The 17,655-nt window shown below is 39.7% G+C and overlaps 1 protein-coding gene across 11 annotated transcripts in view; it reads right to left on the minus strand.

The window, feature by feature from the left end:
• FN1 (fibronectin 1) overlaps positions 1-17,655 on the minus strand; it is a 64,839-nt gene that overhangs the window by 29,933 nt on the left and 17,251 nt on the right. For 10 of the 11 annotated variants that reach the window (XR_002831315.1, XR_002831314.1, XM_023761032.1 and 7 more), the window contains 11 exons: positions 13,721-13,842; positions 13,030-13,201; positions 12,161-12,337; positions 11,285-11,413; positions 11,102-11,191; positions 10,183-10,377; positions 8,906-9,178; positions 7,042-7,308; positions 2,763-2,857; positions 913-1,081; positions 194-280 (listed from right to left, as the gene is read on the minus strand). Coding sequence is in view for 8 of the 11 variants with exons in the window: in XM_023761032.1 (XP_023616800.1) it covers positions 194-280; positions 913-1,081; positions 2,763-2,857; positions 7,042-7,308; positions 8,906-9,178; positions 10,183-10,377; positions 11,102-11,191; positions 11,285-11,413; positions 12,161-12,337; positions 13,030-13,201; positions 13,721-13,842 (1,776 nt within the window). In the remaining 3 variants the exon portion in view is untranslated. Of the gene's footprint in view, positions 1-193; positions 281-912; positions 1,082-2,762; positions 2,858-7,041; positions 7,309-8,905; positions 9,179-10,182; positions 10,378-11,101; positions 11,192-11,284; positions 11,414-12,160; positions 12,338-13,029; positions 13,202-13,716; positions 13,843-17,655 lie in introns of those variants that run through there. The other variant, XR_002831316.1, reaches the window with a different exon arrangement.

Consider the following 17,655-nt stretch of genomic DNA (forward strand, 5'->3'; position numbering starts at 1 on the left):
TGATTTAAGTAAACATGCAGTAAAACACCCGCCCTGTCACTCTATGATGCATACTCATGTCCTCCCGTGCTTTTTATGGAGGGATAGGTACTTATCATTTTCAACCTGCATTTCTCTGAAAGGACCAGTTTCCACAACCCTTGTCTTGGAAAGGTATTGCTTACACGTGCCCTCTGATACCTCGAAGGCTTACCAGGGGTGGTGCTTCTCTCCCAGGAGACTGTCAGCACTCCAGTGTCAGGGTTGGCATCCAGGTGCAAGTTTGTTGGGGGAGATAAAGCTAGAAAAATAATTGAAAATTAAAAGTTAAAGCTAACACAAAACACTTGACCTATGGAATGCTTCCCTCCCTCCTTATGTTTCCTTTCTTCCTTCCATTCTCTCTTTTTGAAAGAATCAGTAAAAATATAGAAGCTGTACTATGAAACCAAGGTGGAAAGCAATTCTCTGACAGAATTTTTTTATGATCAATGATTTTGCAATACTATTGAAATCCTTTCCATCTTACCAGTTCATAAATACTCTTGACATGGAAAGAACACTTCTGATGCCATGGACTATATGGCATGAATTGAACTTGCTACTCGAAATTTAGCAACAGCTAATAATGTAAAAAGTGATATTGGCCTGGCGGGTGTGGCTCAGTGGTTGAGTGTCACCTATGAACCAGGTCACCAGTTTGATTGCCAGTCAGGACACATGCCCAGGTTGCAGGCTCAATCCTCAGTAGGAGACATGCAGGAGGCAGCCGATCAATGATGTTTCTCTCTCATTGATGTTTCTATCTCTATCCCTCTGCCTTCCTCCCTCTCTCTACAATAAAGGGGGTGAGGGATATTGATGTCAGCTATTCTTTGAAAGTGGAACAGTTTTAAACACTTAAAAGAAAAAAGAGCAAAGAACTCCTCTTACGTGTCACCACTTTGTTGACAATGGGTGTGCCTGTCTCTTGCCCGTTTCTGGTGACTGAGATGGTGTACACGTACTCCACACCTGGAGTCAGGCCAGACACAACAATGCTTCCTGATTCTGAAGTCACTTCTCGCGGGGCTTCCCCTCCCTGGCTTGGTCGTACCCCCAGCTAGAAGAAGAAAAGCAAAATAAACACCAAGAACAAATCTTTCCAGAGCTGGGTGTCTTCCGAGAGGTTGTGGTTACGTTTCATAGACTGTGAACTCAGGAATGGCACAATGTGCTTTTACTGGGGAATGAGTTGGAGCCTTATCTTAGTTAAAATACTTTAGCTGGGGATTCTCTGTACTGGGGGGCTGGGGTGGGGGCGGTGTCCTCTAAACTGCACAAAGGTGGTTGTAATAAAAGGCTCCAGGAAAATGTTATTACCTACTATTTTTCTAGATAAATCATCTCCCGGTACAAACCGTAAGTACACACACAGGGGTTTTGGGCCACACAGCAGTTCATTACTATTTTCTTTCACTGGAAGGAATCCCCTAGCTCTTGCTTTAATGAGTTATTACCATTTAGTTGCCAGTTAGGGTACCAGCCCCTGTAACACTCCTTTTATAGAAGTAGGTTCAGAGCTTCAACTGCAGGATCTTACGTTACAAAAGGAGAGTTAAAACAAATGTGCCCATAATTTGAAATCCTTTTAAGAGTTTCTTTCAAAAACCTGAGTAATATTGTGTCATCGATGTTCAACTCTAGAGACATCCTTTGTATGTTATAAGGCTTCTGAAAGTCAGCATGACATTATTAAGGGAAATTTATAAGGTAAGCTGGCAATCTTCAAAAAGGGTTTCTCTAAATTTTAGTAGCTTAATCATCAATATGACCATTTGTACAGCTCAAAGAAGAAATAAACTTTGGTGTATTTTCTTAAACAAATAACCACGGGGAGTTAGTCTTGATTTCCAATAAATATTTCTCTCTATAAAAATGCAAAAAAAAAAAGAATTATTTTGAACAACTCATTTGTATTCATCACTCCCCTAATATTATCACTTTAGAGAACATGAATCCATACTAGTATATCTACAGGGAAGACCTTAATCTTAACTTCTATTAAGTGATTCACCCACAGGGGCTTAGAACAAATTGAGATGAAACCGATTGGATAATAATGTGATTTTTAAATGACTCTGAGTTTAATTGGTCTCTCTAAATGGGCTTTCATGAACTTGTTGACACCCATTTAGAGCAACATCAAATGGAGTTTCCTTTATATTTTTAAATGTAGTTCCCTGGGGGAAAGGATAGAGAAAATAAGATAACAGCAGTGACAGTTACATGCTAATGTTTTATCTTTTGCAAAGCACTTTCTCTGCCTTCGTCCATCTTTCTAGCCAGTGAGACACAAATATTGTTATGCCCTGACAATGTGGTCAGAGAGGTCTGAACAGAAGCAGGTAACAAAACCCTGCCAAAGTGGCTCAGTGGTTGAGCATCGACCTATGAACCAGGAGGTCAAGGTTCAATTTCCGTTCAGGGCACATGCCTAGGTTGCGGGCTTGATCTCCAGTGTAGGAGGCAGCCAATCAGTGACTCTCTCTCATCATGATGTTTCTATCTCTCATTCCCTCTCCCTTCCTCTCTGAAATAAATAAATAAATATATATGTATATCTATCTATCTATCTATCTATCTATCTATCTATCTATCTATCTATGTTATATATATACATATCAAAAACAAACAAACAAAACCAGATCTCCTGACTTTTGAACATCTTGACTTCTGCTGCATCCAGAAACATGGGGCACCTCAGGGCTGTATCACAAGAGATGAGAACATCTATGATTTACCTTAAAACCCATCCTGGGAGCAGGCGTCCATGTAATCACAATGGTGGTCTCAGTCACCTCTGTGTTGTAAGGTGGGATGGAGCCCCTGGGCTGCACTGTGAAATGGGATCAATGCACATGTCAAAACCTTGGACTCACGGGCGGTTGCACAGAATGCAGATAGTCAGTATTTTTATCCAGAACCTCAGTTTAATCAGCAGGTGGATCCAGAAAACAACACCTGCCCCTTCACTGGGTGAGGATCTGGAGTAGGTCAGGGCTTCCCAGTCTTCCATGAATTACCCAGATCATCTGAGCTCTGGCTGCAAGGCAGGTTTATGTCTTTTCATCATAGTTAGGATTTAAGTTTGAGGACAATAAATTTCCCGATAGTTTTAGTATGTAAAACTGGTCACTACCAACTAATTATCCTTCTGGCTCTTAACTCTTTGTACACCATAAGCGTCTATAGCCGCAAACCTCACATATCAACTCTGCTCACCCAATTTTAAAATCAGACTTATTAGTGACATCTCTGGGTTTGTAAAGAAAATTATGGTAACTTCAATTTGTAAATATCCCAGCACATATGGAAGAAATGGGGATGGTTTCCATTTTGGATGCATGGCAGTTAACTGGTTAATCACTAATTTGAGAACAATGTTAAATTTTAGATGGTGATCTAAAAACAGCTTTGCGCTGAATTACTCCCTGAGGATGGCTAATTATTTTTGGTTGCAGTAAGGATGCCATTAGAAAGTTAAACAAAACTGGCCACCATGGATACACTTATAAATTCTAAAGAGTCCTTAAATACTAGTATGTGAGCATTCAGAATAACAATACTGCAGATATTCAATATTCTGCCACTGGAATCAGGGATTATCACAGAAGCTTACTCACATAGTCTAGCATTCTGAAACCACTGTTATTTCTCTTAGTGAAAGTATTACTTTAAAAAAAAAAGAAAAAAAAGAAAGAAGGAAAAGAGGAGGACAGAAAGTTAAGACAGACATTTGTAATAGTCCTAGAGATCTTCTTATAAATTCAGATTTCTAAAGTAGAATGGGCTGAACAGATGATAACTGGCTGCTCTGGGAAGGGTGAGGCCTCAGAAACCAAGACATCTGAGCAAGTGAGTCAAATTCGAGGATTTTAAGTGTGTTAATGGTCCTGGTCCCGTGTTTGGGTGCTAGTTTACAGTTGCTGCCTCTTTACCGCCCAGCCAAATCCTGTGCCTACTGGAGGAATAAAAGCTATTAAATGACTTTATACTAAATTATGAAGGGCTGGCGAGGCCAAGTGTTTCCCTCCAGAACTACACGCCTATACGGGGACTGAGAAGTGCCCGTCTCCACTCAGCTTCAGTCAATTATTTTGCCTTTGTCATGTGGGAATTCAGACCCGCTATTACAATTTTTTCTTCTTTTTTATTTTTCCAGTTTGGATTTTAATGTGCGATTTTTTTAAAAGTATCTTTTAAAAATATTGTGTGTAGGGGGAAATAAATTGTGTGTGGGCCACTCTGCAGTGACTATTCTAACGGCTCACTACATATAGCGAGCTGTTTCTGAAGTATGCTATCATTTTGATGGCATTTGGGGAGGGGAGGGGGCGGGAAACTAGGGTGAGTGACCCGTGGTCCCTTTCCAGTGTCTCTTAAATCTTACCCCACTTAAGCTGCTGCTGACTTGGCCGAAATGCCACAGCCGGCCCCGTGTGACTAGGTTAATGGCCACAAGAAACGATTCGGTCAGCAGTCAGCTTCTTTCACTGAACATCTGTGAAAGCCACAACTTTTTCAAATTACATTCTCCTCAACTGCCTTGGGCTTTACGACTGGGAATTTCCTATCGCCTGAGCCAGCCAGCAAGAAGCTCCTCGGGTTGGAGATGATGCGCTCAGCCTGGGAAGACCATTACAGGAAAGTCTCCAAACCACAAACCTACAAACTGATGTCAGACAAAGGATGTGACTGTAAGTCGGAGCCATGGTTCTGGCAGGTCTTGTTAGGTGAAGAACAGCCTGGCTGTTAAAGGAATGAATTTACCGGATTTATAAAGGAGTAAACGGAATTCCCCCCCCCTACCCCAGAAACACCTTCCCCACCCCAACAGTTGCTCTTAAAAAATTAGCAAAACCTAGCAAAGTTATTCCCAAGGTTCAGCTTAGTAAGACAGTACAAAGTTACAGAAATTTAAAGCAATTTCAAAAATTTGCAAGCCCTGCTGATGTTTATAGCCGCAGAGAGTACTGGAAGTTCAACAGAAGTTGTAAAACTCCCTGCTTACGTGAGTTTTTTAAAAAAAAACTAAGCTTGTTTGAGCTGTTTTCATCATTCTTTCCTCAGCCAATCATTTATTAAATACTTTTTAAAAAATATACTATGTACAAGGTACTATGGTAACCTCTAGCTAGTAAAATTAATCTTGACAATATGTAAATATATTGTGCAGAGCAAAAAATAACACGTCCTATATATCAAAGTCTCCTAACAGGTTTAAAATAGCCCATCTTGACCCATCCTACCCCACTCAATTATTGTTAGTATCATTAAAAATCCTTTTTCTTTTATCGGCACCCTATCCAATGAAAGAGACCACATGAAATGCATCTTATGTGTAGGAGTAAAAATGATAACTATTTAATTCTACATTTACTGATATACTTATATAATTGTGGAATCATATGTAGTCAGTAAAAGACTACATCTACTGAGCCCTTTATGCATTGCAGTGAAGGACATCTATATGAAACCTATAGTTATAAGAATATCAAGACACTGGTTTCATGTTAATAGATTTTAGGGTATCTCAGTAACATGTAATATAAAATAGCAAAATTGTAAGGCAAACTTACAAATAAAAAGCGGATTTTACTTGCTGATGAATAGCAATTACTTAAGTAGAAGCCTTCACTAGCCAAACTCCATACACTAAATTTAAATGGAAGTAAATTTTTGGTAAATTATAAATTCCTATAGGGAAATATTTATAGACAATTTCTTTGGGAGGTAAATTCCATAGTTGCTTTTGAACTAAACTTATATTCACTTTTGAATGCTTTTTAACATCTATATTTTTAGTCAGAGAAAATTTGTTGAGAGCTTTATGAAAATGGCAAACTAGTTCATAGTTGTATATATATATGCTAAAAAAAGTGTTATGTTAGGTGCTCTTATAATTCAAAATGTCAAGTTAAAAATAAATAATGCTCAGCTAGAAATAAGGGCTCTCATAATTCTTTGTAGTTTGAATGAGAATGTGTTTAGTAGAAGTCAGTTTATGAAGACAGGCTTTCATTGTGAAATGAAAGAGATTTAAGGCCACTTTTCTGTAAAATTGACCTAAAGGACAGACCAAAAATTACTGTCAGAATTTTTCCTTCTGTGGAATTTCAAGAGAAATTTAAGAAAGATTAAATTCTTTTTTAAAAAAGCTATTCTGTTCTGCAGGAGCACTTTAATCTGCTGCAGCAACACTTGCAAAGAAATCATTTCCTTGCTTTTGTTCTGTTGGTGATTGTTCACTCGGTAGATATTTTTATCCTACACTTACTGCTGTCATTCAATACCCAAAGTAGTAGCATGTAGACATAGGTGCTGATCTTCTCTTGCCTTAACTAGTATTTGGTAAATTCACTTACTACAATAGAATTCAATTTTCAAATAAGTGGGTGCTTTAAACCATGTTACTCCATGTTAGTCCTGGAGCAAATAAGGAGCCTGGCAACATATGTAACTTAACGCATTGTTTCTCTCGTCAAGAAAATTTTGCCTCAAAAAAATTGTCAACTGGACTCAACAGTGTGCTTGACGATTTACATTCCGGCACAAGCTCCTTACTGTCCAGTCACAAACAGTTCAAGGACCAGCAGCTGGTTCATGGACCACGTGATGAGTAGCACTACTTTAAATCTTAAAAAAAAATATTTTAAATTTATTTCTTGCCCTGGCCGGTGTGGCTCAGTTGGTTGAGCATCGTCCTGTGCACTAAAAGGTCACCAGTTTGATTCCCAGATACGGCACATGCCCAGGTTGCAGGTTCAATATGTAGTCGGGGTGCATGCGGGAGGCAACCAATGTTTCTCTCTCACGTTGATGTTTCTCTCTCCCTCTCCCTTCCTCTCTCTCTAAAATCTATAAAAAAAATAAAAAATATATTAAAAATTTATTTCTTATTTAAATCTTGCACTAAGTTTTTTGAGTTAGCTTTTTTAAAAAATGGATGAAGAACAGAGACTGTAACTGTAGGTGAGAACCAATGGTATCACTAAGAAAAGACACTGAATTTGGGCTTACGAGTGGTAAAGACTCCAGTGGCTTTGGGGCTCTGCTGGTTGCCTTTCACAGCCACGAGGGTGGCCGTGTACTCGGACCCAGGCTGCAGATTCCTCAGTGGGTACTGCGTGGCGGAGGGCCCCACATTGAACTGCTTGGGTTGGCCTCCCCGGGTCAGGCCCACGGTCAGTCGGTACCCGGCAATCCGGGCCCGAGGCGGAGTCCAGGTCACGATGACAGTCGAGTCAGTTTCATTCATAAACTGGAGGTTAGTGGGAGCATCCAATTCTAGAAGAAAAGGATAAAGCACATCAAGACATATCTGAACCTCAGTAATTATCATACTGAAATTCTATAGTTTGAACTTTCTAAAGTTTTCTTAAGGTTGAAACAATATACATCAAAACCTTGGAAATACTGAGCCATTAAGAGAGTGAGTGCTACATACTTTGTAAAATTCTGTGTCAGTCATGAGAAATTGCTGACCTTTTTTACGTGGCTGTGATTGTGTGGAAAGTCTAATTTTCCAGCATGACTTCCTCATTACCCTCCGGAATGATACTAACATTATAGAGATGGCATTAAAAAAAAGACACACAACACTTGTAAACACAACAATTTGCTGAGCCAAACAAGTTAAGAGGAATAAGCCCAATAAAACCAGGGCAAGAAGAAAGCTCCACATGGAACAAAAACAGTATGTTCTGCATTTAGTAAATGAATAGTCCTTTGATGGGGAAGTAAAAGTAAATTTTCACAGGATTCTAGTTAGACGATAATTATAACATAGACTCAGAACTTCCAAATCATGGCAGGATACTGATGAGTTTGTGCTAACAGGAAGAATCACATACTAGTAAGTTGTGAGTTCTCTTCTTGAGTATGATAAGTAGCAGTTAACCTGCAGTGATTTAAAATACTTTTAAGAGGCAGGAAATGTCTACAAAGTAGTTAGGTGTAATAATTGGAAGCATGAACCTGTCCATCCAGCTCCATCCCTTCCTAGACCCGAGACCTCACAAGCTACCGAATTTTTTTCTAAGCCTCAATTTCTTCATGTACCCAAAAAGGGTAACAATAAGACCTTCCTCATTATGTCAACACTAGGATTAAATAGGGTAATAAAGCTCCTAAAGAACTGAGCAGAGGACCTGATGCCTAAAAAGCACTAACTGTTTTAGCAATTACTGGGTATTTATCTGAAGAAACCCAACACACTAAATCAAAGACATATGCACCATATGTTCATAGCTGCATTATTTACAATAGCCAACATATGGAAGCACCCTAAGTCTCCATCAAAAGATGAGTGGATAAAGAAGTGGTGCACATATAAAATGTAGTATGACTTAGCTATAATAAAAGAATGACACCTTGCCATCTGCAACAACATGGATGGATCTAGAGGTTACTGCACTGAATGAAATAAGTCAGACAAACACAAATGCCAGATGATTTCACTTACATGTGAAATCTAAAAAAACAAAATAAACAGAACAGAAGCAGACTTATAGATATTATTTGTAAACAACTCTACTACAAAAGTTTTAGGTTACATGTGGAGCTGGATCTAGATATATTTACTTACACAAAAATGCACTCAAATTTTCAATCCATACCTCCATTACCAAGAAAATTAGGTTCTCGTAAGTTCCCCTCTCTTAGTGCCATTTCACTGGTACATGTATTTGGGAAATGGATTACCATTTGGTGAGTTTTGTTTTGGAGTTCAATGTGCTTTCTGTCCACTCTGATGTCCCTTATTGGCTGAGCATTTTCCTCTTTCTAACTGTAGATGGAGGAGTATATGGTATGTGCACACACATCCTAGGTTGGCAGTGAGAGTGGAGACTGAGGTGGAGGTGAGGTCGGGAGCAGGACTTACTGGTTGTCTGTTCTCCTACTAGAGGCTTGCTCTCCCTGCCGTGGTTCACGGCAAAGACTTTGAAGTGATACGTGACCCCGGGGGTCAGCCCCATGATTTCTGCAAAGGTGTTCCTGCTGATGGGCAGCTGCTGTCCGTGCTCTCCGGGCAGGTGGACGGGGATCACGTCCACGCGGTAACCGGTCACTGCACTATCAGGGGGTGTCCACATGATGGTGACCTTCACGTCCGTCACTTCCACGAACTGCAGGTCCCGGGGAGGAGGAACTTTATCTGACAGACAAGAACCAACTGGTCATTCACAATTCCGGCTGAAGATTATTTTTAAAAAGCCAGTTTCCTGAGTTGCATGAGGCAACTCAAGGGCCTCTCATCCCAGAGCAACACTAAGCTTCATCTCTTAGCCAGAGGCTATGCTTTTTTTGCTTATATTTTCATGGTTCAGTCCTACTGCTTTCATCTGACATTTGAAGGTTTTATTTCAAATATGTCAGTAAGCAGGTGAGGTTCCAGCACATGAAGTGTCTTACTAAGGGGTTTACAATGAACATACAGAAAAAAACAAAACACCTGAGATAACAGAAAAATATGTGGTAATTTTCATTTTACTGAATCACTGTATGATACTAAGAGCAATAGATGAACCGACCCCCTAAGTTACTAGGGAAAAATACAAAGGCTTCATGGTGTCAGTTTTTTTAATCAGGAAAGTCAATAGCCAGCTTTGATGTTGTTTTATAATAAGGACATTTCAGCCAAACTTCCTAAATTTAGGAATACACTAATCTATGATTACTAACATATAGGAACTGCTGACAGAGATAACCCCCCCCCCCCCGCCCCCGCCCGAGACAATTATTCTCTCTTCTTACACTCCTGGTCCTCCCAAGCAGGCTAACAGAATGAACACAATTCAAGGATGGCTCTGTTCCTCTAATACAGCGATTTCCAATTGTGTGCCACAAGAATTTTTAAAACATGCAATACCTGACTATTTAGGCAGCGGCACTGACCTCCTTTTCCCTTAGACTGTCAAATAAAAAAATGACACCAGCCAATACAACAATAGCTGTCCGGTGTGAATAAATCAAAATTATACCTATTTTTTTTTTTTTGGCCAGATTAACAAAAAAGATATTTTCTGGTGTGCAGAATTTTAGTAATTAGTTTATGTATGCCATGAGATAAAAATTGCTGCTCTACCAAAATGAAGGTTAAAGCTGTTACCTTGTTAAATCCTAGGAGATAAGATAGCATGGGAAGTGTCTCTAAGTTACCTGGACGAGGGACGCCAGTGGTTTCCTGTTGGATGAAGACAGGAGTACTTTCTTGATTTTCCTCCACAGCATAGATGGTGATGTTATACTGAACGCCAGGCTGCAGGTCACTGAGGGTGACGGAGTTGGCAGTGTCAGGAAGATTGAGTTCTGTGCTACTGCCTTCAACTGAGGGTGAATACACGATTCTGTATCCTACAGATCCATGAAGGAAAAGTAAGCTCCGTTAGCTAAGAAGCAGTGGTTCTCAGAAAGTCGACCCTTTCAATGCCGCCACTCCTTTTAAGAACCATTTAGTACAGAGATAGGAACAGCCATGCAAACCGCTTTAATAATAAATATTCTTGAAGAACTAAGAGCTTTCATAAATGTCCTGTTAAACCGGGTCTTCTTTTTACGCTCTAGATGGAAGCAATTAGGGAGCCACCCCGAGCACAGCACCACCCAGTACGGTCTGTGCCGTTAGGAACTTCAGAGACAGTAGAGTCACCAAATGAGCTAAGTACGAAAGCAATTCAGCTACCTCATTAAGGATAATTCTTAGAGTGAGATTTTCAGAAAAATTATCCCCCTTCTACTATGGGAATGCCTGATTTCAAGAATCAATAAAGTGGCTTTAGAGATTGTGTGTGTGTGTGTGTGTGTGTGTGTGTGTGCATGTGTAGGGGTTGATAAAATGGATTTGAGGGGAAATGATCCAAAAGAAAGTAGAACTGGAAGACTTGAAAAGAATCACATTCTTAATTATTACACACACACACACACACACACACACACACACACACACCGCTACCCTAGGCTAGCAATTATGTAGGAGATTACAGTGATACTCTGGTCCTCAGACCAGAATCTGCTCCCTCACCCCTTTCTCATGCCATCATGATTAACATGGCAGCCAAGAAGAGGAAGCTGAGCTGACCTGTGATGGGTGCCTGGGGTCTGCTCCAGCGAACAACAATCGAGGTGTCATCAACTTGGTCCACGGCAGGGTTAGGAGGGGCATCGGGTGCTAACAAAGAAAAGAAGGAAAACAGTCAGAAAAGACTGCTATAGGTCTGCTTTACAAAAAAAGACTATTTGACACCAGGTGGTATACATGTACCTGTGGTCTGTGAGGTAGACAGGATCAAACTCTGCTCTCCTTCCTCGGATATCTGATAGACATTCACAATGTATTTTCGGCCAGGCAGCAGGTCAGGGATGTTCACAGAGGTGGCCGTGCTTGGAAGGTCTTTGAAATAAAAAGGAAAGATTACTAATCAAGGATACCAGTCCCTCAAATGACTTCACAGCCCAGGAGAAGAATATTTTAAAAGTGATACATTCATGATGGGGCACGGGAAGACTAGAAGGAAATGTACTCATGGATACTTAATAATTATCAATGCACAATGGGATAATTTTTCTTCCTACTTTTTCATTTTTTCAAATTTGTTCTCTAGAGATGCATAATTTTTGTAATCCACCCCTAAATGTGTGGCCATAGTCCTCTTGTAAGCAAAGTAACTAGAAGTCAGAGCAGTGGTATGGGTAGGAGTGATGGGGAGTGGGGTGGGTGTAGTTAGATGGGTGTATTTACTTTATAAAAATTCACTGAGCTCTATACTTATGATCTGTGTGTTTTTTAGTGGATAGATTATTCTACAATCAAGTTTTTAAAAGGCCCCTAAACATGAGACTTTTGAAAAGCACAAAGGAGGTTACTGTACACCCCCAAAGCTAACATTTTCTACCATAGTCTTCATCCTGGGCAAACACGTAATGCAGCTCACATCAGGGACCAGGAAGCCGTGAAGCTGGCTCAGGAAAAGCCCAGGGCAGTCCTAGAAAGGGTCGGTCATTTCCCTTTCTCATACTGGAAGGTATTGTTCAGACCGAGCTGTCAATTAGTTCCGAAGCTAACAGACCCCCTGCCTGGGCGCCATCTCCTAAGCAGGGCTCCCCACTCCCAACCTGTCACCACAACACTTCAGCTTACCGAGGTACTGTGGCTCGTCTCCCTCTTCGCTCAGCTCATATTCCACACGGAATCCTGACACAGTGTCTGAAGCTGAGACCCACGAGACCACAAAGCTGCTGGCTGTGATTTCAGTTACAGATTCAGAAGTGGCCACGACAGGAGAAAGGGGTGTTGTCTCTCCCGTCACGGTGTTGCCTAGAGTCACAGAAAGGGGAGAGACAGCCTTAGCCATCGAGAAAATCTACTATCACCTGTAGAACATAACTTTATTTTGTTAATCCTTATCCGAGAATATTTTTCCCCATTGATTTTCAGAGAGAGTGGAAGGGAGGGGGAAAGACACACAGAGAGAAAAGCATCGATGTGAAGGAGAAATATTGATTGGTTGCGTCCTGCACACACCTCGACTGGGGCCGGGGATCGAGCCTGCAACCAAGATATGTGCCCCTGACAAGGGACCCTTCAGTCCACGGTCAGACCCTCCAACCACTGAGCTAATCCCAGTAGGGCTAGAATATAATTTTTTAAAATGTGAGTGGACCCACAGGTTGAGAACCGCTGTTCTTTTTTTTTTTATTTTTATTGATTTTTTACAGAGAAGAAGGGAGAGGGATAGAGAGTTAGAAACATTGATGAGAGAGAAACATCGATCAGCTGCCTCCTGCACACCTCCCAGTGGGGATGTGCCCAAAACCAAGGCACATGCCCTTGACCGGAATCGAATCTGGGACCCTTCAGTCCGCAGGCCGACGCTCTATCTACTGAGCCAAACCGGTTTGGCTAGAATATAATTTTTTAAAATGTGAGTGTGATCCTTGGAAGAGTATGAATCAAGAGGAAAAGCTTCCGAAACAATGAGGCACAGACAGGGTGGCTGGGGTACGTACTGGTCACGGAGCTCGTGGTTGTGAAGTCAAAGCGTGTCACCTCTTTGTGGCCGTATTGCTGGACACTTATGAGCTGCCCCTCATATACCACATTAGGTCTCAGGCCTTTAATGGTGTATGAGTTTAAGTGACCTGGAATGGTGGCCTCCTTCCAACGGCCTGGAGAATTTTTCTAAAAATTTAAATAAAAATTAAAAAATCACACAAATATTCACAAGGAAGAATATTCAGAGATGATGTGGCATAATCTATCTAAAGAACTTCAGAGGGTCAAAAGTCAGATTTTAAGAAATGATCACTTAGAAAGTAAAATAAAAGAGAAAGATATTAACTTAGCTGTTGTTTTTCTCCAAATGATGAAAATGACACCAATCGTTTTTATCCTTTGATACAGTTATAAAATGTATGAAAACTTTAAATTCTCTTCCCATGTTGGGGAAGGATAATTTTAAGCATGATTATTCCTAAGTCCTTGCTAAGATCTTTTTAACATAAAGAAATAAATTTTTCTAAATATCAGAAAAGCTAAGTCTGTATGTCAATTGATCACATATTGTTTTGTCACAAAATAAATATAAATGTCATATGGATAGTTAATCAGATCTATCAGCTCAAAATCTGAAGGAAAATAATTTCAGCATTTGTCAATTTCAGGAGACTCAGTGTCCAAGTTTCGGAGTGGCGTACTCACAGGTTTCCATCGGAGAATGTACTTGGTAATGTGGGATGGTTCAGGTGCATTCCACTGGATGGGGTGAGAGTTGGGATGGCTGGGGGTCTCTGTGATGATTACCTGGACAGGACCAGACCCACCTGAAGATGAAAATGTGAGATTTGGTTATCTTAGCTGTTCATTCACTTCAACTTAAAATTCAGTGCACATGGACGGCATCACTAAAAATAGTTTGGCTTATCAGTAAATGTGAATATAAATAAGAATGATCTGGAATCAACCTTTCACATATTGACATTGGAAACAGAGCATCAGTCCTTTTTTAGATAGTAAATTATTGCTTATCATGAGAACTGCAATTAGAACTTTTTATGACAAATAAAATACATTTAAAAAAAATGCCTCTTAGCTTGCTTTCTTCTCCATTTTCAAAGTAAGAATTATAAGAAATTGTGGAACTGTCATAACACAAACAACGTAATACGGACTACCTACAGATTTCGTTTACGTATTATATTTAGCTTCCTTGAAGCAAATTCTGGTTTGTGGAAGCTTTCATCAAGAATGAATCTGCCACCTAAGAAGGACACAGCATTCCAAAGGCCATACAGCATGATGTAAAACAAACACATTCCTAAATAGGGTAGACTCTTAGACAAATAGACACAAGTACTAGTTAAAGACAGTTTTATTTCTCATCTTTAAGTGCACAAACTATCTGTAAACTTCTTATCATTTTGGGGAAAATTGTTATTGTTATGCAATAATTACCCTCTACAAATTATACTATTGTTTGGTCAAATTATTAAGAGAAAATTTTTTTCTAGAGCAGCTATCAACTGAAATGACATTTTGCAGGATACACTAAATTCAGTATTTCCACATATTGATTTAAAGTATGGTTCTAGTTCTGTTTGTAAAGCAAAATAAGGGAAGTGTAATTAATGTCTTAATAGTGTAGACTCACTTCAGGGTAATAATAAATTAGCTGAATAACTTACGCTAGCAGAACAGAACACTCTTTTTCCTAAATTTTGTCTTCTTATGACATGAATCAATGTTCAACTTATTAGAAATAAAAGTTAAGTTCCTTATGATAACCTTTCTAAGAATTTCTAACAGCCATTCTGTCAAACAGAGCAAAAATTTGGGCGTTTAATAAAACACTTCACCAGATCAACAGATGTAGGTTTTCTGAAAGCTCTTAGAAAATAATATGTTGATTACAAAATTATCTCTGCTTTTAAATGCTCTTTGAAAATAAAGTTTTCTTTAGCCAAAAAAATATATAACTTGCAAATCTGTGTAGACACAAAAGTTCTAGAATAATATATTTACTTTCACACTGGGAATAATTCAATATTGATTAAAGACTAACAAGTATTTTTTGAATCTTAAATTCATTTACTGCAAGTATTTCCAAGCCATGTGAATTCCACAATTCATGTACAAAATTCTCAGTTTTCCATTCTAAAATAGTATGTATTTCCCAGAACATGGCATGTTTGTTCTAATCAGTTGGCAGAAGCCAATAGCATGTCCCTCTTTCAGTCACTCTTTCTGTTCATGAAGATGCTCATAGCCCTAGCCGGTTTGGTTCAGTGGATAGGGCATCAGCCCTCGGAATGAAGGGTCCTGGGTTCGATTCTGGTCAAGGGCTTGTACCTCAGTTGCAGGCTGGATTCCTGGCCCTGGTAGGGGCATATGTGGGAGGCAACGAATCGATGTGTCTCTCTCACATTGATGTTTCTCTCTCTGTCACTTCCTCTCCCTTCCACTCCCTCTAAAAGTCAATGGAAAAAATATCTTTATGTGAGGATTATCAAAAAATAAAATATCTTTGTCATAGCCAGTTTGGCTCAGTGGATAAAGCATCAGTCTTTGGACTGAAGGGTCCCAGGTTCAATTCTGGTCAAGGGCACATGCCTGGGTTGCAGGCTCAATCCCCAGTAGGGGGTGTGCAAGAGGTAGCCAATCAATGATTCTCTCTCATCATTGATATTTCTATCTCTCTCTCCCTCCCCTTTCCTCTCTGAAATCAATACAAATATATTTTAAAAAAAGATGCTCACAAATGTAAATGAGTTTTGAAAGATAAACACTGAAGCAAAGTTTTAGAGATGTGATGATTTAAAGTACTACTTCCATGCAAATCAGTAACTATAGGAATATTGTGTCCTTACATTATTTACAATAATTAGCATAAGATTGTTTAAATATTGATCCTTCCCAGGAATCCTACTATAATTTCCTCATATAAAGAGACACCTGGTAGGTGTTTTACTTAGTTTGGCAATCATGATTCTGAGGGGGAAAAGTTTATGATGCTATGGAAATACATAATGATCCCTAGCCTAAACCATGGACTTTAGGTGACAATGATATGTCCACGTTAAGTCCACTGACCGTAGCAAATGCATGACTCTGGTGGGGATATTGACAATAAACTATGCATGTGTGGAGGCAGGGAGCATAAGGGAAATCTCCCTTTCAATTTTGCTATGAACCTAATACAGCCCTAAAAAAGCTTTAATTTTAAAAAATTGATGATGATTAAGTGTCTATTAAGATGAAGTTTTAGAAAGGCAACAGAAATAAACTTTCCTGCCCACCTTTAAGCCTAATCATGCGCCCATATCCACCAAGAGCAGCAGTTCTCAACCTGTGGGTTGCAACCCCTTTGGGGGTCGAACGACTCTTTCATAGGGGTCGCCTAAGACCATCGGAAAACACATATATAATTACATATTGTTTTTGTGATTAATCACTATGCTTTAATTATGTTCAATTTGTAACAATGAAATTGGGGGTCACCACAACATGAGGAACTGTATTAAAGGGTCGCGGCATTAGGAAGGTTGAGAACCACTGACCAAGAGGCTAATAAAGGAGAAGGGAGGGAAGAGTAAAGGTGACTTAGTGATTTTCAACTCAGTGATGGAGCAAACCTACAGAAGTTTCTTTTCTATATATATGTTATTGGTATATATATTATTGGTTTCGGAAAGGAAGGGAGAGGGAGAGAGAGAAACATCAATGATGAGAAAGACACATCGATTGGTTTCCTCCTGCATGTGCCCCAACCAGGAACCAGGGATTGAGCCTGTAATCGAGCTACATGCCTTTGACCTGAATCAAACCTGGGACCCTTCAGTCCGCAGGCCAACACTCTATCTACTGAGCCAAACCAGCGAGGGCAGAAGTTTCTTTTCTTTCTAAAACTACAAGCACTGGTTTGAAATTCTGTTTTCAATGTCAGGCTTGTGGCACAGCACCCTTGAAGGGAACTGCTCTGAACACAAAGGGGAGGTCACGCATTTAGCACATTCTTGTCCAGGAAGTAGAGAGCCTCTGTCCACTATCTGTAAGGTCAACTAAATTCCTATTATCACTATACTCTACCTTATTCTACATATGATTGGAAAACAAAAAACCATTTCCACCATTTAAACTTAAAATTCTGATAATCCTTTCAAAACTAGTAGGTCCGTAAAACTTTTAAAATTATCCAAACTGAACAATTACTATGGAGAAAACTTTATTCCTTCTCTTACTCAATAGGATTGGCCTAGCAATAAAATAGTTAAGTAAAGATATGATACAAATCATACTTTAAAAACTAGTTTAAAATAAGGTCAAAATGAATAATTTCCAGTAATGGTGACCCTGGAGAAGTTAAACATTTATGGGTTTGCGACTCAGTTCTTTTTTCCTGTTTAGTTTGCTAAGCTCTGTGCCTTCCTAGTTGTTTATTGACACACCAACTGCTTCTTATCTTCTATTAGTTTAAACGACTCAACAGGTCCTTGGTCGGAGGAAGAGACAGGGCAAGGCTCAGAGACAATCTATTGGTAACCTGCTGTTCCTTTCTTCCCCCATATTCCTGGAGTCACACATGCAAGTCACGAATCACTGAGCAAACTAGACATGTGGATAAGCTGTGTACTGAGAGG

Source organism: Myotis lucifugus, unplaced genomic scaffold, assembly GCF_000147115.1.
Source record: "Myotis lucifugus unplaced genomic scaffold, Myoluc2.0 scaffold_3, whole genome shotgun sequence".
NCBI classification, from domain to species: Eukaryota; Metazoa; Chordata; class Mammalia; order Chiroptera; family Vespertilionidae; genus Myotis; species Myotis lucifugus.